Below are 27,275 nucleotides of genomic sequence, written 5' to 3' on the forward strand. Positions count from 1 at the left end.
GCGCGGCGCGGCGGCGGCGGTGGAACGCGCGTTCGGTCGATTCACGTCACGCCGGAACCAGACCGAGCAACGACTACGACGGCGGGCGGGCGGGCGCCTACTCGTCAGCGGTGTGGCACTGTTGTTGGCCCGGTCGCGCCACTGTCCACTGTTCAACACCACCGCGGCCATTCGCGTCGTCGACCGTGTCCGGCGAACATCGATGTGAACGCGAGAGCCTCCCCGCACAATACCATGATTATTTCGGTTAAGCCCACGCGAGCGCAACGTTATTCGGACGGTGTTGCGTTTGATTGTTGTTTTGATTTGTTCTGATTAAGATGTTCTTGAAAATGCGTTACAGTCGTCTTCGGCGCACGTACGCGAAATCGATTTGCCGTCACCGTCAACGCGATGCTGCAGTCCCAAGGAAACGTCGAAGTTTAAAAACGACGAATTTTCGGAACCGTGAACATACGCACCGGCTTTCCGCCGCGTTATCGATACTAAGACGTCATCGATGCCGAGGCGCGCTCGACTCAGCGGGTCCGGCGGCCGCGTCGGCAACGAGACACGGTTCGGCCGTTGTCGGTCGCGGTCGGCGCTACCGCCGCTCCCGACCCTCCCATCGCCATCACCACTATACCGGCGGCTCGAAAGGTGAACGCACACATACAGGCGCCCGTCGAACCGTACCCTCTCCAGTCCGCATTCGACGGTGTTCACGTACGGTTGTGAGTGATCCTGTGCCGTTTCGCTGTCGTCGCAAATGGAATTTTCGCCGCGCACATTGCTGCACCGTTCGACCGTCGAAGACGTACAAGCTATTGGAAAACAACGCGTCTAAATGGACGGTAAGCACACTCTCGATATCTCCGTGATCGCTTCGTGTGTGGCGTCACCGATCGCTGTTCTTATTCGAAATTTTTTTTTTTACACAACCTTTCCTTGCCGGCCAGGCACGCGCTACGCGGTTGAACAACAACCAACTCTCGTTCACGTGGTCGATGCCCACCGATTGGTTTGTTTTACGCGACATTGGTGCGTTTCGTCCGGCCACCGTTGAAATCGGGCCGCACGTTGCGGCGACGGTCACGTTTTTGTGGGGCACGTCGGCGGCGGCGGCGGCAGCGACGATTACCCGTCGGTTGGCGTGTTGCCGTCGCCGTGTGGCGCACTTGGCCGTGGCGCGCGCCGTCGCTCGGTTTGGGACCCACTGAGCGCGCGCCCGTTGCAAACAACGCCGCCGCCGATCCCCCGCCACTGCCGCCGCCGACCCACAGCTGAGTAAGCCGAGATCTCTACGGCGGACAACGTCATAATCTCTCTCCGCGTACGCGCGGCATACGGCGCGTACGACGCGCGTTGGTCTGTCGCGCGTTCGACATGACTCTTCCCGTTTCAACTCGCGGTTGATAGTTTCGATGGTTGGCGGTGTTTTATTTCCCCCTTAAATCGTTTTCTCATCGCATTAAAAAAAATCCCGTGTCCGTGTCTCGTTTTTTTAAGCCTAGTAAAATATCGGACAGTATTATTTTTTCGATTCCCCATGAATGTATTGAGTATTATTTTGTCGTTCCAGTCAACCCCCCGCGTATGTAATAGTTTCCAGACGCTCAAGTCCTAACAGCACCATCTCTACCTGTTCCGTTGAGTTATGCTCCAAAACCACGTGGGAATTATTGTTGGTTTCACAAAATTTAATTTAATTTTTTTTTTCTTAAACTTGGCCTGTTCTTTTAACCACCTTAGTGGTGTACACGAGCATTTCGTATTATTTAGTAGTATGTGCATGTTTTCGTTGTATTCAACCGATCTCTTTTCGAAACGAGTGAGTTTTGCTCGGGTTATTTAACCGTCGACCATATGCTGTTTCGACCGTGTCCTCTCGTTCTCCGCTGATAAGGGATCAGTTTCGGAAAAAATAAATTGTTTTATTCTTCTATTTATTTTCATGGCTTCTTTTTGTGCAAATCCTTGATGTGGTTTTTCTTTTGTCTGTTTTATTATGATAACAATAATACTTTTTTAGTCTCTTGACATGCCTAATTGACATGATATTAATTACTTTTTCATGTGACCTATCTTATAAATATATCTATTAATGTATATTGACTTGTAATTTGGGCTTGACCCGTTTAGTCAATGACGGTCCTTGACAAATTTCAAGAGGAGGAAGGGGGTAAAATATTTTTCATAACAAATACAATCTTTAAAAATAGTACTTAGTCATAAAAAAAAAAATAGTTTATTAAATTTAAAAATTTATTTCGTGTAATATTACAAAATAAAAGTCCTTTTTCGTTTTTTTTGTGTTTTACTAATCGGTATATAATATTTTAAAGACTTGTGGTTATATCTTTATTGATATGAAGTAATGCTAAGCCACTAAATTTGGTGTTCCTTATTCTTGATTGTAGCCGTGTTTTTACTCTATAAAAGCATGGCAAAACAAAAGTATTCAGCTTATAATATATATTTTAAACACGTTTTTTACAACTAATATAAGCTTTGAAATGTTCTTGAATAAAATCAAGGTTGGGCAAGTTAATGATATTTTTTAACTTAGTTAGGTTAATCATTTTTTTTAAAATTATTTTATAACTTTTAACTATCGAGTTCATGGGTATTTCTCATAATGATTTTTATGTAAGTAACGTAGTTCAATTTTCCTTTTTTTACTATGGTTTGAATATGGCCAACAAAAATTAGATTCTGGAAAATTACTTATTTTAAAGATTAAATATTTAATATAATTATCAGCAGTTTTACTATCATTTACAAAATATTCTATGTCCAAACTATCTGATAAATTTGTATTAGATTCCGTAAGATTTGCATTTGAAATTTGAAGTTGTTGGTCTATAATTTGTGGCTGCACTAACGGCACAACAGAGGTATTTTTTTTCAACTTTAATATTAGTTTCATGTTCTCATTTAGATTTTTTTGTTGCATTTGTAGTAAAATAACAAGTAATTTTATTTGTTAACGTATTGATTATAAATATTAGAATAATGCAGCCATCGCCATAATTAAATCATCCGAAGTGCGAATCAAAATCTTGAGGCCCGTTATCGTTATACATTTTTGAGCATTTGACCTTTTGATGTCCTATAATATAGTATGAGGCCCGGGTGTAATGAACACTGCACACCCGGTTTTTACAGCACTGAATGGAGCACTAAAAACATTAACTACGAAGGAATGAGCACGAATTAGTTAAATATAAACAGTATAACATTATCAGTATGTTTTGAGCTAAATTATCTATGATAACAGGCTCGTCGTACGCGCTGTATCACTCTAGCGATGTGTGGTACAGTTGGTGGTGCATACCATCCCTGCCACATTATCATGGCCATATCACAGAATAAGTGTAACCTAATGTTGCCAAAAAATATTAAAATCATTGATTTTTTCTGGCTTTGTTACCACAATTATTAATCATAAAATATTGTGAAACATAGACGATATATTATCAGGTTTTTTTGTAATATAATGTTGGGCAAGGGGAAGGGGCGATCCACCCCCTCCCCATGTAGGACCGCCACGGCGTTCAATAATAAAATTAATTAATTTAGTCGGTAGCTAATAATATTTCAATATCGGTCGGAGTAAAATGTGATAGAAAAGATGGTTCAGATCGAATGAATGTCCCGCTGAGCATTACAATTTTATCGTTTTAGACTTAATTTCACAGTGTCCGTCGTCGTTATATATTTTGTAGTCGTCCTCCGTCGTCGGTGCCACCGTGGCCGCATTCGTGTCTTGACGGAGACGATGTCGTGTAATGAATACAGAAACGATATCTAACCTATCTACTCTTTCATTGTATTTGTCGGAGTCGAAACAATCGTTCGAAAAATCTCGAGTGGAACGGTTTCGACAAAACAATAATTCCGCGTCCGAAGACGAACTGCTTGTTCTCCCCTCTCCCCACGAAACGCCCGTGTATAATATGCCTTCACGGGTTAGGTTTAGGTACTTTTATAATATATGCGGCAGCGGTTGTTTTTAGTTATTTCGATGGGCTTATTTTCACAATTGTTACAATAACTAGTATCACATTAAACATTTTCTTGCGCACATTCGCGTGATGATCTTTCATAGAAAAAAAATGTTTATAATTTTTTATTTAACACATGGACTGAACGTTGATGTATTATAATTGTACGTGTACAGAACATTTAACGTTCTCTCATAACACATTTCGTCATAATCCGTATCCGTAATAATTTTTAAAAGTAGTCCAGTGAAATTGCTGCTGTCCAGTAGTCATATTATTAGCATACGGCTAATGGTCTAGTAGTTGACTAAAATTAGTAGAAGATTTTCGTTCGATTACTTTGTTCTCTTATCGCCCATATGCTTTTATTGCACAAAATATTAAATGATACTGTTACCACATTATCGTTAAATTTCATGTTACAGACGAATATACCGGCGATAAGCGTGATTGCGTATTTATTATTCTTCGAAGGAACATAAATTAGGCGAAATTGTCTTTTATAACTTCTACTATTCAACATATTATTTGTTTTGCTTTATTGTTTATCAATTCATCGTAGAAAATTACGGCAACGCCTACTCAACGCTGTAGAGCTCCCCCCCTAGACACCCGCTTCTGTTTGTACGCCATAATAATAGTAAATTAACGTGTGATATTATGCTCCTATGTGTGTTTATGTTTATATACATATAGTTATTCTAACACAATCCGATTATTTAATAAGAAAGTTAGATTATACATTATTGCATTCATTATAAAGGTTAGACGCACGTGTAATTGACATTGAAATATTTTATGAACTCTGAGCGGGATATTATGCACAGTTAATCTTAACCTACATTTTAAAATTGATTATATTTTAGTTATTTTTATTTATTATTATTATTATTCTTAAATGAAAACCGTAATAAATCGCATACGAAATTCATCTGACAATTATTTTTGCTAATTAGACACAATTGAGTTTTAATTTTTTCAGCGAATACATTTAATCGTTGTATTTTTTATTTTAATTGTTATTTTTTTTTTTTAATGTATTTTTACATTTTTTGTGTGAAATGGAGAGAGAGAGAGTTGGCACATTTGTTATCATAATGTTCTTGTTCATTATATTTGCATACATTTTTTTTAGTGGGATAAAATTACGACTAACCTACACATATTTTAAAGTTATTTTCGAAATTAAACCATCAAAGTATTTATATAAACATACAATTATTATGAGATGTGTTATTTTCAGTTATATTACATACTACTTGAGATCCTTTTTTTTTTTAGATCTTAAAAATGAGTTTAATGTTATATTAAAATTGTATATTACGAATGAATTTGTTCAAATTTTTTGTATTTAGATAAATATAGTTATTTTTTGAAATATTGACCATAATAATAGGCATTTCGTTGTTTCATTAAAATTATAAATATTTTACTTATTTTACTATTTTACTTACAAAAATTTTTTTTTTTTAGAAAATAAAATTTTGATTATATTTCCATAAATATTCTTATTTAAGTAATTTCTCCCGGTATATGAATTTCATCTATCAGTTATCAAATATTCAGTATTTGTACTTAATAGTTATTTTTTTTTTGGATATTTTACTGTATATTATTATTATGGCTACGAATTGTTTAGTTGTCAATAACCATTATCCCGGTTTCATGTCGTTATTGCATATTTTAATATTTTATTTATACTATTTTTTGACTAGTTATGTATTCAAAATATACTTGTTTCTTTCTAATCGTTTTACACATTTATTTTTTAACCACTCTTCTATACTTGAATATTTAAGTATATTGAAATATGGGCTTAGTAAAAAATATTTTATCAGCTCATAATCTTTGATCACTAATTCATGATTTTGTAATATTTAGGTATTTTAATTGATAGTTTTTTTTTTTTTTTAATTATTAAACGTTTCAATTTCAAGTTCTATTTTTTTTTATTGTTGAAAAATGTTAAAATTATTTTTGTAGCTGACGGTGTATATATATTCTCATAAATAAGAATAGTTATGATACTACAAATATATACAATATCATTATCAATAATTATATAGGTTTAATTGGATTAATTCCAATGATAATTAAATTCTTGATTCTGCATGTATAAAAGCAGTATATATAATACATGACCTATTTATGGGATTGTAATTAATTGGTAATTGTTTAATTCAACATCAAAAGTATTAAATGTTAATACATTTATTTATCTATTTGTAATTTAATTTTGTTCAGTCCCTTTTGTTATGTTAAATTAAAAATCATTTAGTATCTACTATGTATTAAATAACACAAAATATATTAAATTGTGTCTACTGTATGAATATTGATTTAGGTATTTTTTTTATATATTCTTGTCAATTTTTATTATCTTCTGATTGTTTATAATATTATATTTTAATAAATGGTAAGAATAAGTACTTTCTTTATGTTTTATTTCAGGTAACGTACCTATTTATTTAAATTGCGTCTATTTTACATTTTTACTTATATAATATACATATCGGTATAGTGTATCTACATTTATGTGGTCTGATTAATATTTTGATACTATGTTTACCTAGTAATGATTATTCTTTATTATAATATACATAGATAATATATATTACTCTATATTAATAGGTTTACAATTTTGAATTAAAATTATGTTTGTTAAATTATATTTAAGCCCCGACTTATCAGTTAACTTAATTAATCATAATAACAATATTTATTGTAAGTACCTATTGTATTTCTTTTGAACTTAAGATTAAAAATATACATTTTTATTTGATATAATAGGGATTTATTTATTATTATTTAATTTAACGTTTTTTAAACCAATAAATAATTAAATTCCTCCCGGCGTCATAAAAAATGTCAGAATCACAAAGATCTATTAAAGGTTTTTGTAATTTTATGGACGAGAATTTTCAAATTTTATATCATATATTAAACTTTCAGCCTATTTACTTATTGTATTTGATTTGTATAAATATTATAAATATTATGGGGATCAAAAGAAAAAAGAAAAAAAGTCTACCAATAAATATAGTATTTGAAGATCTATTTTTTGTATTCATTATTATATATATATATATATATTTCGCTTTTTGAGGCAGTGGAAAGGAGGAAGTATTCTATAAATTTTACGCAGAGAACTAAATTGATTGGAAATTAGACATGTATTGTAGGGTACTGAAATTTATATTAAAAAAAAATGTTGTTTCACTGATGGTAGTTTAAAGTAATTTTTCTAATGTTATTATAATTATTTAGTTTGACTATAAAACAGTGCTTAACTCACTATCATTCTGTGTAAAGTCGACAAAACGAGATGAATGTCAAAAACGGTTGTTGGAATAATGTGTTTTTATTTTAATTTTATATATTTTATTAAAAAATGTTTTTTTTTTTAAACAATTCCCATCTGTTTTCTGTGGTCTGTAACCAATATATATTTCACATAAAACAGTAATTACCGTGTTAGAAACGCTATATAGAAACTACTACGGATAACCTTAACCTAAAATAAAGTGTATCAATTATAGTTGAAAAAAGTATTTATTTGCAGAACGTAATTAAACATTTTTAACTTATTACTATTCTTATAAATATAAAAATAAATCACATATATTAAAAAAAAAAAATATCCTAAATTAATAACAATCTTGACTGTAATGGAGTATATAATTTATACATGTAGATGGTTTCTAATATAAATAATTTATTTACTAAGGGTTTTCAATTAAAAACAATGCAGTTAAAACATATCAGTGATGTTCGCAACAGCCAATATATACCTCTCTCTCGCTCTGTTGATTTAATATAGAATGATATTCAACGATAAACGTGTATTCGTCCTTTTTTAAATTTTGGGTCGTATTGTCAGTTTTACAGAAAATGTGTGTTTGGTTGTAGGTCACGGTGAGCGTAATGTTTTCGAGGGGAAACGAATAGCCAATATTTTAATAAATTACTAATCTGTAGTTACTTTTAATCTACGTATTTTTAAGTCGGTGCGCGGAGAAAAAAATGTTGTTCCGCATAGTTGAATGATGTAACGTACGTAGTCTAGTCGATTCGAATATTTATCGACGCGTTTGTAAAGTAAATGATTTCCAAATACCCGACCATTACCGCCAAGCAACGTAATAGTTTATTGCGGTTATTATTTTATTATTTCAATATGATGGTATAGTGGTTATCGGGCCGACGGGCGACGCTCTACGACCGCCGTACGAAGCGGTCGGTAGCGGTGCAGTGACTGGCAGTAAAAACGGAAAGTGGGAGTTGCTCTCTCGCACACGCACGCATGTTTCGTCGGTACCGCACGCACACGCGCGTCTGCACGCGGTACCCACCAACAACTACTGCTGCGGTACACGGTACCACCGTAAACTCATCGCCGCGGTCAGTCGCACATTAATGTTCGTACGCTGTGTACGTTGTTCTCGTCGTGTGACGTGTCCACCGCGTGAACGTGTATCCGATATAAGGATCCCGACGCGAAGGCTCGAAAATAGAGCTCCTTACTTTTCCGTTTCAACTGTCTACTTTTGTTGGTAATTAATTCTGTTTGAAAACAAACTTTGAAAAGAGGCTTTAAACAAAACTTAGTATTATTGTATCGTTTTCTAGCTAAGTAAATTAATTGATTCAGATTTTCTTTCACAATATCTTATCGATCGCAGGGTGAGGGGGGAATGGATAGTTTAGCGATGTCACTACCATTTTTTTTTTCCATGCCGAAGACTTGGTTTATAGTTTAGTTGACATTTACAATATGATACACGTTTTAAACGAAAAATAATTTTGATACTACAGTTTAATTTCTTTAGATAAAAGTGAAAAACTATTTATAATTTCTTTTACATACCTATACATCTTAATGTATATTATATTATTTAGTTTGACCACAGAACACGTGGAAATTTTTTTCAGCATACTATATTATCTTTAAAATATATAAAAAGGTTTAAACAATTAAAAAAAAAAAAAATTCGTGTACAAAATATCTTCTCCCCATATATTTTTATCTTGAATTAGCGAAAGTGATAGTAAGGTAATTATGTATCTACTTTTTATTGTGTGATTGCCATCGAATAAGATATTAAAAAATCTATTCACATATTTATTATTTTAATTATTTATTTATTATATCTTAAATTAATTAAATTGCTAACAAAATTGGTTGTCCGTTCCGTTGCTTTTTTTTTTATCATACACATACCATATTGTGTAAATGATGGTTTTAAAATAAATTATATTATGTATAAGTGGACATCGAACTAGTCAACTTCATTTTATTTTCTATAAACTGAATTTAATAGATGTTGTATACAATTTTTTTTACGCTGTTAGTGTTTCATAAATTTAAATTTACAATAATAATCAATTGCAATCATTATAAATTCTTATAATTTGAATTATTTTTTTTTACATAATGCCAATAATAAAATTATTTGAAAAGGAACAATTTTTTCCACTGGAATAATTTTTTTTATTTATCCCTCTAAAGCTCTGGACATTGGGTGAATCTAATAATTATTACAAATGAATTGTTTATGTAAAATTTACTATAATTTAGCCTTAATTACATTACAGGAAATATGTTTTTTATGCATATAAGCAACTTAAAACTAGTACCTTTTTAGGTAGAAAGATATTATTATTTTTTAAATATAATTTATACTACATACCCCTATTTCATGAATTTGATGTTTTAACCAACCACCGTTAAACATCTTTCAGCTTTATTGAAATTAGAATTCGTTATATACAATTTTAGATAATTCTTGAAAATTGTTTAATTTTATCATATTTTCGTATATTGAAAAAATGTATTTACTGTTTTTTTATTAAACATAATTTTAATTTAAAAAAAAAAACTTGCTAATTCTGTTAATATCACCATTTTATGGTTTTTAGCTGAATTCCCCGATGAATTCTCAACTTTTAGAAATATTAACATACTATATTATTAAGTGTATTTTTCTTTATATTACAGGAAAGTAAAACTAAAATAAAATTGAATAATATGCTCTTCTAAAGACATTACTTTGGTCAATATTAGAGTTTAAACTCAGAAATTCGAATAAAAATGTTTTAAATTAAACGCCTGATATTATCTTAAAAAAAAACCAATTTCCATACTTAAACCTTTAAATATTTTAGGTGTTTTATTATATTAATTTTCTAACTTAAATTAGTAATTTTTTAAGCTCGTATATATTGCTAAATGAGGTTCGAATGAGACCTTCATCGCATAACAATAAAATATATGTGTTATTGGCATCCCTTCCCTTGTATTCAAGGTATCGTTCATGAATACAGGCTTATCCGAAATACTTGGGTTTTAATATTGAATTTGGCGTGAATTGTGCTTAAAAACATTCACATTGATTAAATTTGATTATAATTATTAATTATTTTCTGAAAAAAATTGCGATTTTTCGTCTTGATATTTTATCTTTTTTATGATTTTTCGTATTAAACACTAATGTAATATTATGATTTTTTTTTTTTTTTGTTAGCTGTTATATTTTATTTCTATAATTTATGTTATTGATTATTATTAATCAATATATCGAAATACTCGTAAAACTGGTAAAGTTATAAGAACAATGAATATTTGTGTTTTATTTGCATTGGAAGTATTTGATAAATATTAGGATATTTAGGGTACTTCGATTTCATCAACTTATATTTCTTATTTATTATTTAGTTTACGATTTATAAGATATATTTATAATGAGTTAAAACATTAACTATATTCATTTTCTAGATTATTGATGGTATCGTTGTACAAGATACATTTTCATTATTATTTATTTAGTTAAAACATTATAAAGCAATTTATTTCAATCTCATAGTAAGTAATCTAAAATAATCATATTTTGTCGATTAAGCAATAAGTAAAACAATGAGTGGCTTTTAAATCATTGATTTAAATTTGTTTATATTATGTATTCATGTGTTATATTTACATTTTATAGTATATAAATATATATGTATATATTTATTGAATTAATTATTTAATTAAACCTAGTAAATTATTATATTATTCATTATTTGTATTTATTAAATGGATAATATGTTTTAAGTATATTTTCAGTATTATGTTATGTCACGTCTACAATATTTAGCATTGATTTTTTGTGCTATTTTTTAACAACCTATGATTTGAGTTGTTTGCTATTATATTTTATATTAATAGTTTCATTTTGTTGTTTATACAGAGCGAGTATCCTGTACTTTAACTGGTTTTTCCTTCTATATCATAATTTAATTTAAAAGTATTTTTCTTAATTATAAAAAAAATTAACTAAGAATGCAACATTCTTATATGAAGTTTAAATTAGTTTTTATTTAATTAACAATTATGCATAGTTCATTACAAATTGATGTTTAAAAGTGAACCCATATCGATTATTAACTAAACATATTTTCGTATTTTTTTTTAAAGAAAATCAATAAGTGTATTGAAGTCTACAACTTAATTTAATTTAATGAATTTAAACTATATACTTTTTCCAATTGTTATGCTAATTGGTATAGAAATTCGACATACAGATAGTTTATTTCATCCTTAAATTAAATTATTTTAGGAAATACTTACTTAATATTATTAAAAATGTATTTAGTTAAGACCCATTTTAATGAGTACACTAATTTAGTTATTGTATTATTCAGTTTTAAAATTTAAAAACGTTACAAATTATAATTTATTTTCCATTTAAAATAATGTAAAATTACAATATATTGATGAATTATAAATAAATAGTTCACATCAAATATATATATATATATATAGTTTTATTAGTTATTCTATAATTACAGAAAAACTATTTTATTAGTTTTATAAAATATCAGATGGATATAAAATATTTGTTTAGTTATCTATTGATATAATTTCTGATTACTGGTATTTATTTAGTAGATAAATATTTAAAATAGATAAGTCAGTTTTAAATAAGATTAATTAATATATATTTGTATGTAGTGTGTGATTTTTAAGCAGTACTCAGTGGGTACTACCTACAATTACAATCATTAATAATAATTAATAAATTATAACAAAAGGTACTATAACATCTTTAATTTTAATTTGTTTTTACTGTGAGTCATCTCACTATATATATAATTCAATGATAGAACCAATAGAAATTTTGCAAAAAGTACAACTTTTCTAAAACTTTCTTTGATTTTTAGATATCCATTCATGGTGGGAAGTTCCGAGTATTGCTCACTTCTGTTCTTTATTTCGTGTGTCTTTTGATCTTCTTGACTTCGACATTGAAGTAAGTAATCCTTACTAAATTTTTCAAATTTCTATTTGCTTACTTATATTGAGATTACAAAATAATTTTTAGGATTTAGAAGCTGCTTTATTGACAGATGGAACTGAGGACAATGGCAACTCTCTGTTACAGGAGCTCATTGCCAGATTATTATCTGGCTGCCTCGGCAACAACAGTATATCTACTTTCAACTATCAAATGTTTTTACGTAGACTATTTAGAGAAAAATGCAAGGTTAGTGTAAATATTACTTATAAATATATACTTACTAAAAATATTAAAAGCAAAATAAAATATTCTTTGTATTAATTTATTTTTTAATATTTATTTAGGAGTACAATTTCCAGAACCCTTTCAATTCCGATATTGACTTCCAGTTTTTGCCACTTCGAACCAAAGTGGAGATACTTCATGCTCTATGTGACTTTAGATTGGATGCTGATGATGTTATGGAATCACTTAAAAACCTTGACTCAGATAGTTTAAGAGTGCATCCTTTAGGGTATGATGAAAATAAATCAGCTTATTGGTACTTTTATGGTACTCGTTTATATAGAGAAGATTATGAAAAAGTTGTACATAACAAAAAGGTAATTTTCTTAATTTTAATATTATTTTATCATTTATTATATGGTTATTTTTCGTCTTTTTTTGACATTTAGAAAAAGAAAAAAAGAGGCAGAAAAAAGAAAACTGAACTGCCTATTTGTTTGGATATAGAAGAAGATGAATTAGATTTAGGTTCTGGAAAATGGCAGGTGGTTTGCTTTACCGAGAGCGACTGGGAAAGGTTGGCTTTGAAAACAGAGGATTCAGATAACAGGGATGTTCAAGCTCTACATCAAGTAATTACTGAAGATTTTTTACCAGAAATTCCTCGTTTATTTGAAGAAAAAGAGAGATTGCAACGGAAACGCATGTTGGAAATGCAACCGCGTCGACAATCTACTAGGCTTGAAAAACTTAAACAGCAAAAGGAAGAAAGAAAAAAGTATGAAGATTTATGTCTTGTAAATAATGGAAAAGGAAAAAAAAAAGAAAATCGAAAAAAAAAGTTAGGGAAACAATTAAAAGTCAAAGAAAATGTAGATAGTGAAGATAGTGATGCTGAAAGTCATGGATATTCTTCGAGTAGTTCCAAAAAAACGTGCCGGCAAACAAATAATTCATTAGCTTCTGCTACTGGTCAAATTGTAATTGAACCTTCACATCACAAACCTAAGACTAAAACTACACCTAAAGCTGGGTGAGTTTATTTCTTTTAATGTATTTGCTTAAATTTTTTGTCATTCTCCACTTAAATAATAATATAATTTTAGGTTTAAATCTAGTTCTGAGGATTTACAAATTGGTATGTACAAAATATTGAACAAATTAAAGGATCATGAAGATGCTTGGCCATTTCTGGAACCAGTTGATGAAGAAATAGCACCAAGCTACTACAGGGTAGTAAAAACTCCAATGGATCTCCAACAAATGGAGGATAAGCTTAATAAAGATTTGTACCAAACATTTGGTCAGTTCAAACATGATTTTCAATTAATTATCGCCAACTGTAAACAGTACAATGGATCTACAAATGGTAAATTATTAAAAAAAATAAAACCATTGTTTTTGGATTTTATGTTGATGTTAACATTTTAGAATATTCAGTTATGTGTGGAAATTTACAAAGAGTTTTCAACATTGGGGTTCACAAATATCTAGACTGGGAGGTGTCTGAGGAATCTGATGATGAAATGGCATATCTTAAACGCTATGAAAATGGAACTATGAGATCAAGGATAAGTAGAAACAGACAGAGAAGCACTAGTAGTAAAGAATCATCTAATAATACTGATAAAGAAAACGAAGAAAAATTACGAGAGTGTTTAGATTCAAGGTAAATAATATATTGATTTGTCTTAAATTAATTCATTTTCTTTCATTGGTGTATGTTTGTATTCTAGCAAATTTGAAAATAGTATCAATCAAACTGATGATGACTCCTGTAGTTTAGATTCTAAATTGGAATCTAAAAAGAAGGAATTTAAGGCAAAAGAAATGTCCAAGTTAAAAAAAAGTGTAATAATAAAAAATACTAGTGCTATAGAAGTACAAGCACTCGAAGAAGTTACAGAGCAGACTTTAAGGGTACCTTTTTAATTTGCATTAAACAATTTAAGATATAAACAATTGATTGAGTTAATATTATTTAGGACATAAATAAATGGTTGGATGACACGCCAAGCTTTTCTTCAGCAAGTAATTCACCAATGGCAACATTAGCTGGTTCAGTGTTAGATGATGCTGAGGTTACATCTCGTTTAGACGCAGAGTATCGTCAAGCGCATAAGCTTGATAAGCCACGTTTGCCATTCAAAGTATGTTACTAATATTTATAAATTATATTTTATGCAACACCATACTTAATTATATTTTATTAAAGGAAAAAAAGCGGCCAGCTAAAGAATCTGTTGTATTGCCTGTAAAACGAAAGCGAGAAATTCAAAGAACAATTGATCGTTTACAACCTGGTAAAAGTAAAGGTAACCTAATTTCAAACAAACCTGATGATAACCAAAGTATTGCCAAACAAAAACTGATTAGAGCCGATTTAGAAACAGCGCCCACTCTAAGTTTAGGTACAGTATTGAACACTGACCTTATGGGATTTTCTTCAAAGAGGTCAAGTGAAGACAAAGACTTAGAAAAAACTGAGGAAGAACCTGAAAAAAGTCCTAATGATAAAAATAATATAGATAAAAAAGAAGAGATTAAACCAATAGAAGTGTCCGAAGAAAAGCCAGAAAAAGCTACTCCAAATTTGAGTGCTTGGTTTAAAGCATTTGGAGCACCAAAGACACAACCAACTCCAAAGCGCAAACAAGAAGCTATTGACACATCGCCCATGTACACGGCTTATGCTATGAATGATATGGTACCTTATGATTATACTTTAAAAGATACAGAAAAAAAAGAAAACTTAACTCAAGTAGATAGCAAGAAGATTACTACGCCTATTCCATCAATTTCACCTGATAAACCAGTTTCAAAACGACAAAGAAAGACAAGTACTGGCAGTAGTGTATCAGAACAGTCGTCCCAAAACGATTCTTGGAACTCTCCTCGTCCTAGTTTAGATGAATCTAATTTATCACCACAATCTGGCAATTCCCCACAACAGTTAAAGCCTTATCAAAACGTTTTGAACATTCCTCACGCTCCTATCAAAGTTGGTTTCTATCAAGATGCTTTTGCTAGGCCAAATTCTGAAAAAAGCAGTAGTTGTAGCCCAAGAAATCCTTCTAGTGTAATGACAACAAGTCCTCATGGTCAAAGTCCACATCAGATTTTTAGTAGCCCCCGTGATTTAACCAATGATAGTCCTGGTAATTTTGTCGGAAGCCCTCATGAAGCTAGTTGTAGTCCACATAACATTGTCAACAGTCCTAAAGAAAGCCCACATCATTTAATATTGAGTCCTCAAGATTCAAGTAATAGTCCTTATTATAGTCCTCATAACATAATTAATAGTCCGAAGGAACCAGTGGCCAGTTTAGCAGACGATTATCAACAAAATCAAAATGTTTACTCCCAGTATATTGGATCACAACAAAGTTCACCTCAAAATACATACACCGAATTATACTCTCAACAACAACAATCAATAAGTTCTGCTTCTTCTAAAACTCAAAATATATATCCTGTAAAGAAACGTGTGTATAATGAAGAGGAGAAGCCTCAAGAGGTGGCTTTCACTCCAACTGTAGCTAGCAAGGAACAAGAAAGAGTGTTTGTACCTACTCCCGGCCAGATGCCTAATTCTAATTTTAACTCTGAATTAAACTATTCAATGGCTTACCCGCGTAACGAGCAACCTCTTCCTCCTTATCAGCAAAATATGGACCATCAACATTCACCAGTGCCGGTCACATACCAAAATAGTCTTGACTACTTACAAATGGCTCGTAACCGGAATGATAATGAACAGAAAAATGTGCCGAATTCTATATTTAACTATACAGCATCTAACTCAACTTTTGTATCGGCACCAGCACCTCACTACACATCAACTCCTTTGAATTATTCAAATCCTTCTAAAGATGCTATTGGTTATACTACAGCTCCATTGAACTATGCAAGTCGAACCACTTCTGGACAATTTATGCCCCCTGATTACAAGCAGCCAACTACTCAACAAAGACTAAACTATAATAATCCTTATGAACAATACCCAGATCAAATTAATCTACGACCCTATAATTATCCTGTACTACCCAGTAAATCTTATCCACATCCAATACAAGACATGATACCAAATAAGTCGCAAAATATTGATTTTACTACTGGTCGGCCATTGCCAAATCTCATGCCAGGAAATATGCCCTTCCGTTATAATCAGTCAGCATATCCAGGACCACCATCTGTTGCAGAAATGATAAAAAATAAAATGGAAATAAGCCAACCTACTTATTCAAGTTCGACTATGGCCGAGATGATTAAAGCGAACCAACCAACCTATGTTAATTCAGCAATGGCAGATATGATGAAAGCTAATCAACCACCAGCTTACCCTCCAAATTCATCAGTGGCTGAAATGACAAAGTCAAAAATGGAAATGAATAGGTCTTTAATGATGGAACCAGTGCCTTCTAAACCGGCCAAAAAGACTAGTAAGAAAAAAAAAGCCGTCACGCAAAAATCACTGCCACCACCAACTGCAGTTCCCCCAGCCGTAATGGAACCTCCTAGAGGCGTAGACCCATCACGGGCTGACCCTTCATATCCACATCATTACTCTCCACTAGTGAAACCACCAATGTCTACTGGAGCATTCAACTTCAATCCAGCCATCAAGGATGGATATCAAGATTATCTGAATGAAATGCGATCAACTGGCTATTTTGCTGACCAAGCTGCTGCAGCAGCAGCAGCGGCGGCGGCACAAACAGATGAAAGAAATCCTGCATTTGCTTTTGCTAGGCCACCGTCAGGTTATGCTCCTCCTCCATTAGAAGCTTACAACCCTCCTAATCCTTCAGAAATTTATTCACAATTGTTACAGAGGCATCCAATGATGTTGCACCAAGGGCTAGCAGGTTTTCCACCCCCAGGTTATTTAAATATGCATGATCCTATGAATAGACATCCTCCTTGGATGTAATTAATTCTACTTAGATATGTTTTAGCATTTCCTTGGTATAATTGCTTATTTATTAAAATATATTATTTTTATATTTTATGTCAAGTCATCTTACTTGATTTTTATCACGAGGATGATAGTTTTATTAATAATAATCTTTCCTTTTTTTTTGTCAAATTATTTTGGTTTTAAAATTTTTTAAATGCTTTCCAAATAAGTATTATTTATTTTCTGCTCGACTGTTTTATTTTCCAGCTATAGTTTTTATTTAATTTGAGTTTAATGTATGTAATATTGATGTTGATTTTTTTATACATAGTATTGAAAAAAAAAACTTAGTCTTCCATTATGAAAACATAACAATTGTAATTGTTCTAAACTATAGTTTATTACATATGCACATTTCAACCATTGTAAAAGTAAAATAATTCTGTTTATTCCTCCGTAAACAATCAAACTTCTTCCGATGAACCACAGTGCAATTGTGAATTGATAATTTAATTATTATTTTTTTCTTTGTTACATTTATATTTTAATTTTGAACATTTAGTTATATCCAAACACCTATTTTTCATACTTGTTATAAACTATTAATGGTTTTATTGTAATATAAATTTATGATTTTTTTATTTTTATTTATGATGTTATTTTGATTATTGATGAGTATTGTGTTAATTCTTCTATTTTATTCTTTTGGGCCATTTTTATTGCGCGATATACCTTTTGTTAATCTGTCAATACTTATAACCCAATACATACATAAATTATTTGTATTTATTTTAATTTAACTCTATCAAATTGTTAAAATTGTTCCATGCTCTACTACGTATTAGTATTATTGTTATGTACATTCTGTATGAACTACTAAAAAAAAAAAAATTAGTGAGTAACTTTTCAAATAATACTAATTTTACACGAATACAGCGATTTGAAACGTACACTCTGTAAATTCATGCATATTGAATGTTTTATTTTTATTTGAATGAAAGTACAAGAAAAATTATTTTATCAAAAAATGTATTATTATTATTTATATTATAATTATTATTATTATTATATTACTACTACCACCATCATTTACCTAAATTTTTTTTTTTAAAACTTTATGACAAGATATTGTTCTCGCATTGATCTCATCTGTCATCTCATTGTAAGATTTAAAATTGAAAAAAAGAAAATTAATGCTTTTGAAATTTATAATTGCAATTTAATGAGAAAAAAAATTGTAAAACAAAGTACCATTGTTTATTTTTTACTTGTTAGATTTTTTTTTGCATATTATTTGTTATTAAACAAAACAACAACGAATTGTTTGTCATATTTTAAATGTGTTGTCTTAAAAATTATATTAATCAAATACAATGTAACGTTTAAGTATGATATATGTGGGTATTGTATATTTTTGTAAATAATGTTATCTATATATCACAAAAAAATGTCTTATTTTTATTATATAATATCATAAAATATAGATATACATTATGTAATTATATTTGTATATAAGATAAAAGATATATACAATTTAGTAGCACATGCTTTATATATTTAGTAATACATTTTTATTTCACAAAAGTTGAAGATTGTTTAGAGAAAATTTGAAAAAATAAAAATAAAGAAAATAATTAATGTGTTGCGTATAATTAACATGTTTAAAACTGATTATTAAATACAAGATCTATACGAGTGTCTGGTATTCTGTTCATACGGTAGACCATGCCCACGTTTATGGATTGTTCGCTTGGCGCGCTGATGTTGAAATTCTTAATCAGCTGAAAATGATAAATTATTATAAATTAGTAATATTTATTTTGTTTCATCTGGAAATAAAAGCGCATTAAGTTGACCCTACTTCAGTCAAGAGTATTGTCATTTCTTGCATGGCAACGTATCGTCCTGGACACATTCTAGGGCCATGTCCAAAAGGTAATGAAGCATAATGATCAAACTTTTCACTGTTTGAATCTCTCAGCCATCGACTGGGCCGGTATTCTAGAGGAGCTTCAAAGTATTGTTCTTTTACAGATATTAAAGAGTTGAATGCTAACACCAATGTCTGTAAAGAAAACATAAATTTATAGCAATTGTACTTACAACTATATAGTTTCGAGCTCACATTTGCTGGGATTTCATAACCTCCAATAACAGTCATTTTGGGGAGATATCTGGCATTTGCACCTGCAGTGGGTGACAACCTTAGCGTCTCCTTAATGCAAGCCTTTAAATACTTGTCACTATTTTGTTGGACATCTTCCAGACAAGATTGCTGTATTTTTTGATCTTTGGAAATATAATTTAATGTCATAGCTAGCGTAGTAGCAGTCTGCACAAATAAATATTACTAAATAAAAATTATTGTTTAATTTTTTGGTTTAGATTCAAAAATCGCAAGACTAACAGCATCAATTCCGCCAAAAAATATTTCCAGCAAAACTAAATTGATGTCGGTTTTTGATAAATTTGGGTTTGAACAAATGGCTTTGACTAGAGGATTGTGTTCATGTGTTTGGTTTAAGTATTCATCTATAAAACTGAGAATATTACAAGTGATAGAATTGGCTATGTGATGTGATCAACAATGTGTTATTACTTTTTACAAGTGGAATGCGAGGACTCTAGATTTCTGTACGCTTTTGTTTTATAAAACTTCCATATGGGCGGTTCTTTAAGACTGTTATACAATCCGTCCATGAATTTATTACCCGCTTCTACATAACATTCAGACATGGTTGTATTCAGGCTTTTGATTCTTAAGCCAGGCGAGACAATGGAAATTGCTTAAAAAAGAAAGTGGATATAAAAGACGTGTGTAGATAAATAAATATTCAGTGTTGTTTTCATTTACCATCAACAGAAAACTTTGTTAGGTGGTAAAATATATCTTTCAGGCATCCTTGTTTGTCACGGTTTGATTTGATATACTCAATGAAATCCATTGCAGCCTCTTTGTGTTGTGGAATGTAACTCTCATAGATATTTTTTTTCATTAACGGTGCAATGGCTTTTCTCAGCCTATACCATTCAGTACCATTCCTATAACCAGATTAATATTTTTTAACAATTGTGTAGAAGATTAATTTTTCATCACTACAAATATAACAAAGCCAAACATTATAATATGTTTACACAATTATTTTCCTATAACATCTAAATCACAATATTTTTCAATCAAGAGACGTTTGGAATGCTTGTACTACAAGACTATTGTAAGCAAACACTATGTTAAACATAAAACAAACATCTACGAACAAGTCAACAACAATTGTTTACATTTGTTATTCACCTTGAACTGCTGACCCGTGAGCTTATTAAACCATGAAAAACATATACGGTATCTACAAATGGTTAATATTAATCATTAGTGAAGGTTAGATGAAAAACAAACACACTTTGTAAAACAATAATAATAATATTGCAAAATGTATCATGCTAACTCTGATACAATCCCTCCGGTGCCAAACGGTTTCTCTCTGAGCAGGTTCAAAGCCGGAAACACAGGTCTAGCCGGGTGCTTGCCTTCGTTGGCAAACATTATTTTGGCGTCTTCCACCCGGGTGACAATGACCATTGTCTTGCTGCCCAATGTCAGCCGGAACACTGGGCCCAGTGAGCGTTCTATGTCGCCAATAGCTTCGGTTAACCGTAGAGAATCGTAAGGACCTGAGAAAAATAAATGGATAGTGAACGATTTTTTCTAGGGAGCGACAATGAATAGTGAAAAGTGCGGCTTACCGATTTTCGGGATGAAAAGGTGCGTGTGACCAAGCAGAGGCCACCGTTTAGGTTCGGGAACGCAACGAAACGGTTTGAACCGGTGGCAAGCCATTACACTCTTTGTTGTTGCCGTTGTTCGGCTAACCGTACTGAACGTAGAACGGAGTTAATCGCATCATAGCAAAGCGGCGGACGCGATTATACGAACACAGAAATGGAATGTATGATGACGAAACCATAAAGTTTACGTGGGAGCATTAACATGAATTGTTTCGTCAAACCGAGAACCATACAGTTCAACAAGTCCCGTGTCCGATCGTATCGTTCGATTGGGATTTAAATTCATTATTTAGGAATGTACCGAACGTATTATGATAATAACCGAATCAACGTGCGCGCTTAAAGATCGCAGATAACGCGTGCCGCCGACTCTTGGCCGTTGTTGTTAACGCGACGTTGCCGGTCGGCGCTGCCGTTTTTTTGTTTCCATCAACGAACGCCTGCCGGCAACGTCGCACCATCGCGTCCGGGTCGTCATCCATTTTGTTTATATATGACTGCGTCTGCCGACCGCCGTCGCCAACAGCTACCCGTGCCGACGTTCCTACCGCTGTGCACTACCGCCGCGGCTCACGTTTCCTGTTTAATTGCTGCTGGTTTTTTTTTTTTTTTGTTCTCTCCTCTCCCATCGTCGTCGTAACGTTATACATATTTTCGTTCCTTCATCACCAGCACACCGCACGCGGCGGTACTGTTTTGCACACGCAACTGCTCGCTGATACCGTTCCGTTTCTTCCCGGCGAGTGAGTTCACCGGTCTTGAAGATCATCGACATTTCCAAACGTGAGTATAATGTTTTAGCTCGCCGTACGTACATCTCCGTGCGCAGCACGAATGTTTAATGTGACGGGTAGTTTGCGAACATCCGTCGCGGCGTACTCGTGCGATTGCCGCCGGGGCTGGGTTTTCCGGATAACGATGAAAACCATGAATCGTTTTCGGCATCGTGCGACGGGACGTTTTTTCCGCCGTGGTTTGCCGTCGATTTTTCGCGGCCCGAGCCCTCATTCGAACCGGTTCGATGTCGAACGAAATTGTTTGCCGGTAGGGGCTTTATGTGGTTTGTCGACGCGGCGACAACTGCGGGGTGAACCAGCGAGACTTGTGTTTTCCCTTAATCTCATGGGAGCAATTTCTGTTTTTTTCGAGAGTTAACTGTTACGTTGAACTTTGCACATAATATGACAACGCAGACGTGTGATTCTTTAATCGCCTAAAGTCTTCGGTATTTTTCTCGCTCCCGTCCGGTAATGGCGATTGATCCGCAGTTAGTTTTTTGCGTAAAAATTTAAGTCCACCAGAAAGTGATCGAAACTGTTCCCCTCTAGGTACATTTCTTAAATTGGTGTGTATTTATATATGTATGTTTGTATTTTTTCTTACCTTTTTGTTTGGAAAGTCATAAATTTCAAGATTTATGCCTGTTAAACTTGTTTTATCCAAGCGAAGGGAGAAAGAAGTTTTTAATACTAAAAACGTGTCTACTTCCTGCTATTAATGGCTATTTGTGTTGGTAATATATCTTAATTGTGTTATTAAAAAAATTTGTATTCAAATTTATTTTGTTCACTATATGATCAATAACTATATCAGAAAAAAAACTTAATAGATTATGTATAAATCACAATCACCTAACTGTGGTATTAGAAATTTTAGCAAAACCTATGCATATATACATTCTCTAGCTGTTGATGTTATGTGTGCAAGTTCAATATGAATTTTTTGAATATTTTATCATGCGTAGGTACCGGAAAATTTTTTTTACTACATTCATTTTTTTTTTTTTACTAATTACTTATCTATTTAATAGCCATAATGTGGTTATTATAATAAAAAACTGGTGATATTCAAGTAATCTTTATTAAGATTTCTGTTACGCTAGTTGTATATTAAGTATAGAGCACGGATGTTGTTGTAGTGAAAAAGTAGTAAAATTGATTACAGTATTTTGAAAAACATTGTTTTACGTCGGTTTATGTGAGTGGAGTGTACTTAAAATAAACTAAATTGCTTACCGTCAAGTTTAAGGGTAAACCATCTTAACAGTTTTCTTTCTTCAGTCAGTAAATCATTTATTATACTTATGGTTTCAAGTACGGTATTTTTTTTTAATAACTTTAATAAATTTCTCAATATTTTTTGTGTTAAATTTACTATAATCTTATCTGTACGCATTGTAAATATGATAAATTTAATAATTGCATTATGATGAAATCGATACAATTTTAAAAATAATCAAACTATTGTTTTTATTATATATACAATAATATCAATAAACATTAAGATATATAAACAATATACATCAATACATCATGTATTTCAGGCTTCAAACAATTTGACAATTTTATTTTATGAAATTTATAAAACCATTTTTAAAAGTATTAAAAAAGGTAAGTTTTGTAAAAAAAAAAAAAAATGGGTAAAATAGTTTTTATAGGTAAAATCAACAAAATTGAATTATGTTATGTTATCAAAATATAATTAACATAAGTATAATCATGTTAGAAATTATAAATGTTGTACAATATCTAATAAATATAAATTATAAATATTAAAAATAATTTAATGTTATTTTAATTTACTCCATTAATACTTTGTCAAATTAGTATAAAATATAAAAGTAAATAACATTTTTAAGCATTTATTTATTTTTATGTTAGTTTAACTTATATTCACTTCTTAAATGCAATTAATTATATGATTTAAACCAGAAATCTCTGTAGTTTTGAATAAGAGGTTTATATAATAGTTTCTTGGATTCTTTCTTCAATCTAAAAATATTTTAAACTTAGATCTTACATATATTTAAATATTTTAGTTTCTACATTGTATTTAATTTTTAAGTTAAAATGAATTTATTTTCTTTTTATTGATAAATTTGTTTTTGTCCCATTCAAATATTGATTTAATAATTGTATTAATATGATTTATATTATTTATTTTATTATTATGGTTTCAGATTGTTATATTAAGAATCTAAAACAATTTTGTAAGGTTGATATTTTTATTTTATTGATTATTTTAGTTAGATAATTCAAACAAAATATATTCAAGTTTCTAATTTATTGAAATAAATCATTATCAATATTATTTTTTAGGAGAGTTCAGTTTTTAAACATTTGATGTATCATAATTTTGGTAATTATTTTTTATTTTGCATTTAAATTCTTATTAGAGATAAACTTAAGAAATATTTTACAAAGAAATTAATATTTGGTTTAAAATTAATAAATATATATATGTATGCATGGTTATTTTTTTATGACTGGGATTTAAATCCTAATTACAGTTATGTATGTATAGTTTTGTTATAGTTGATAATTTCAAGTATTTAAATATAAATATAAGACATTTTGTTGTAGATAACAAGTCAATTTAAATTTGTAATTTTATTAAAATATTATTTCAGTTTAAATAGTTATTTAAAACTAATTAAATTTATTTTTGTTATTGTTAGAAGAAGTTTGTTTTAACTAAAATATGGTTATTATTTTTAAAGCTTATTTACATTTTATATATTTGAGCATGCCTTTTCAAATCGCTAAATATTTATTGATGTACTTAAGATTTGAAAAGTGGCTTAGTTGGTCTTGGCAAGCAAATGATTCATATATTCTTACTGCCTATAATTTTCTTTAAATTAATTTTTTTTTCTTTTTTTTTTTTGTAGCAATACTGTAATTAATACTTAAGAAAATATGTCTCATCGCGACTGGGATCAGTCGTGCAAGGTCTACATTGGTAATTTGGGACAAAATGGTACTAAACACGAAATTGAAGCATCATTTACCAAGTATGGTCCATTGAAAAACACATGGATTGCCAGAAATCCACCAGGTTTTGCTTTTGTTGAATTTGAAGATCCAAGAGATGCTGAAGATGCAGTTAGAGGTCTTGATGGAACGTAAGAACAATTTAGTAAAATTATATTGCAAAATTGTTTTGACTTAAAAATTTTTGTAACTTTAGCCGTATTTGTGGAGTCCGCGTGCGTGTTGAAATGTCTAGCAACCGACCTCGTAGTGGACGAGATGGTCGTGGAGGTGTTGATCGCAGAGGAGGTGGTGGTGGCGGCGGTGGATATAACAGAGGTCCTCCACGCTATAATGATAGGTATAATGACAGGTAACATTTAATTAATTAATCATTTATTTTTAGATAAATATTTTAATTTGAATTTTTTGTTGGAATAGTGGGTGAAGTCTACTTTTAAGATTGCGTTTAATTGAAAATATAAAATAAAATAACCATTCAATGAAAATTAATGTTCATTGTAGGCTAAACCTTTTTTCTAGCAAATCTTTCAATAAATTCTGTATTCCTATAGATCAATTATAAAGAAAAATTTTCTAAATGTGTTTGCCTTCCTTGTTTTAATTTTTTTTTATAACTTATTATTTTAATTAATTTCCTTATCCTACCTTGTTCTGGTAAATTTTTTCTTTTATTTTTTATGAGGTTCAACTACCTGTTAACTTAAAAAAATAATTTTTATTTTTATTTATTTGTTTATTTTTCTAATTGGGCTTTAATTGGATCTTTTTTATTTTTGGGATAATTTACAGGAAAAGGATCATTGGTTATCGCCCATACTAAAAAAATTAATCATCCCATCTTATAAAAAACCTCACACTGAAAATAGGACTTGACCAACATTTTTGTACTTCGCTCCATCAATTCTACCGAATTGAATTATCGTTACGTGTTATTTAACATCATGCTGGCGGAAACAGCCTATTCTACACTATTCTACAATATTCTTCCAACACCTCTACCCTACGATCAACTCTTCGCAAGCACTCTTATGCTTTCTCGGCTGTTTTAACGTCTCCACTCACACTCTCCATCTAAACAACATGTGGTATTAATTATTCTTTCATTCAAAACTGAGAGTTGTAAGTTAAAAGGTATTTAGTTTTTTTTTGTTTTGTTTTTTAAACAATTACCTATGAAATGTTTTTAAGTTTTTTTTTATTAGGAGCAGTTTAAAGTAAGTATGTTACATTTTCCCTGTGTGAAGCTGAAATGATTATAATATTTTGTGATGTTATGATACATAGTTATTTTAACTATATTTTAGATCACGATCGCGTTCACCAAAACGTCGTGCTCCGCCTTCAAGGTCACGTTCCAGGAGTTACTCGCCAAGACAACGTCGCACGTCACATTCCTAAGATAAAAGTTAAAACGATGATAATACAGGTTCAAAGTATTGAACTGTAGTATGCTCTAATTTTATTATTGTTCCCTATAATGAAACTTTAATTTCTGTTAGTATTCTGCAGAAATATTCTTAATCAATATTTTTTAATAATCTAATATAATTTTTTTTACTCAAGATTGCTTGGTTCTCCCAAAAGATCACAATAGCTTTATATAATAAGTTGACTTTTGTAAGTTATTTTTATTCATTGTACCTATCATTTGTTTGGTTTACTTAAAATATACAATATACCTAGATTAAATAATTGAATTATTTTATATTTAATTGATAATATATGTTTTGTGAATATCGCTCTCCAATTAATAATTTGTAACCAATTTAAAATTTTATTTAATTGCAAATTCTGTATTATAAAATAATTGAGTTGTGTTAATCATATTATTGAAGATATTTACTATGGTTATTCATGATTTTAAGAAAAACCGGGTATTTACTCATTGATCATCATGCTATACAGTACACACTATTTTTTGTTAATTTGTATCTTAATTTGGTATATAAATCTTAAATTGAATGGTCACTAACTGGATTAAAAAGTTATACATTAAGAACTATAAAAAAATATTGCGTATAGTCTGCTTTTTGAAAGAACTACTCACCGTTTTTGATTAAATTAATGTAGATTTGAATTTGTCATGACATGTCTACTTGACAATAGAACGGATATATTGATCTCATATATTCTACTAAGTTAACTAGATATTTGTAAATTGAAATATAATTTTATTGGAACTCCTGGCTGTTCTGTAGTATACTTTTACCTAACTCAAAGCTTCAAAATGTCAGTCATAGATTGATTGCCAAATAGTTTTTGGTTGTTGAATCTATGTGATTTGGACACTAGCAGTTCATGTAGACAAAACCTACAATTGCATTTA

At 30.9% G+C, this 27,275-nt stretch overlaps 3 protein-coding genes across 7 annotated transcripts; 2 read left to right on the plus strand and 1 right to left on the minus strand.

Moving 5' to 3' along the window:
- Nucleotides 1-634: 634 nt before the first annotated feature.
- LOC112694145 (bromodomain-containing protein 4-like) lies at nucleotides 635-17,926 on the plus strand. The gene is made up of 10 exons (XM_025569531.1): nucleotides 635-833; nucleotides 12,189-12,277; nucleotides 12,350-12,511; nucleotides 12,610-12,867; nucleotides 12,940-13,523; nucleotides 13,597-13,859; nucleotides 13,922-14,159; nucleotides 14,227-14,410; nucleotides 14,476-14,640; nucleotides 14,706-17,926. Exons 1-10 carry the CDS (start codon nucleotides 827-829, stop codon nucleotides 17,421-17,423), a joined length of 4,668 nt encoding a protein of 1,555 aa, XP_025425316.1. The 5' UTR covers nucleotides 635-826; the 3' UTR covers nucleotides 17,424-17,926.
- A 1,091-nt stretch (nucleotides 17,927-19,017) lies between these two features.
- Nucleotides 19,018-21,523, minus strand: LOC112694149 (probable cytochrome P450 49a1). Its single transcript, XM_025569534.1, has 8 exons — nucleotides 21,132-21,523; nucleotides 20,834-21,059; nucleotides 20,245-20,432; nucleotides 19,990-20,176; nucleotides 19,798-19,930; nucleotides 19,516-19,722; nucleotides 19,252-19,455; nucleotides 19,018-19,171 (listed from the first exon to the last, which is right to left on the minus strand). Exons 1-8 carry the CDS (start codon nucleotides 21,223-21,225, stop codon nucleotides 19,052-19,054), a joined length of 1,359 nt encoding a protein of 452 aa, XP_025425319.1. The 5' UTR covers nucleotides 21,226-21,523; the 3' UTR covers nucleotides 19,018-19,051.
- A 133-nt stretch (nucleotides 21,524-21,656) lies between these two features.
- LOC112694151 (RNA-binding protein 1-like) lies at nucleotides 21,657-26,638 on the plus strand. Of its 5 annotated transcripts, none has more exons than XR_003149540.1 (5): nucleotides 21,657-21,956; nucleotides 24,844-25,077; nucleotides 25,143-25,298; nucleotides 25,739-26,080; nucleotides 26,254-26,346. XR_003149540.1 is itself a non-coding variant. In XM_025569535.1 (4 exons), the coding sequence occupies exons 2-4, from the start codon at nucleotides 24,872-24,874 to the stop codon at nucleotides 26,345-26,347; spliced, it is 456 nt and encodes a 151-aa protein (XP_025425320.1). In that variant the 5' UTR covers nucleotides 21,657-21,956; nucleotides 24,844-24,871; the 3' UTR covers nucleotides 26,348-26,638. The 5 variants fall into 5 exon arrangements, 3 of the variants coding, with proteins under 3 accessions (XP_025425320.1, XP_025425321.1, XP_025425322.1); XR_003149541.1 differs by having other exon boundaries at nucleotides 25,739-26,068; nucleotides 26,254-26,345; XM_025569535.1 differs by lacking the exon at nucleotides 25,739-26,080 and having other exon boundaries at nucleotides 26,254-26,638.
- Nucleotides 26,639-27,275: the final 637 nt, after the last annotated feature.

Source organism: Sipha flava, unplaced genomic scaffold (assembly GCF_003268045.1).
Source record: "Sipha flava isolate LNK unplaced genomic scaffold, YSA_version1 124_pilon_pilon, whole genome shotgun sequence".
NCBI classification, from domain to species: domain Eukaryota; kingdom Metazoa; phylum Arthropoda; class Insecta; order Hemiptera; family Aphididae; genus Sipha; species Sipha flava.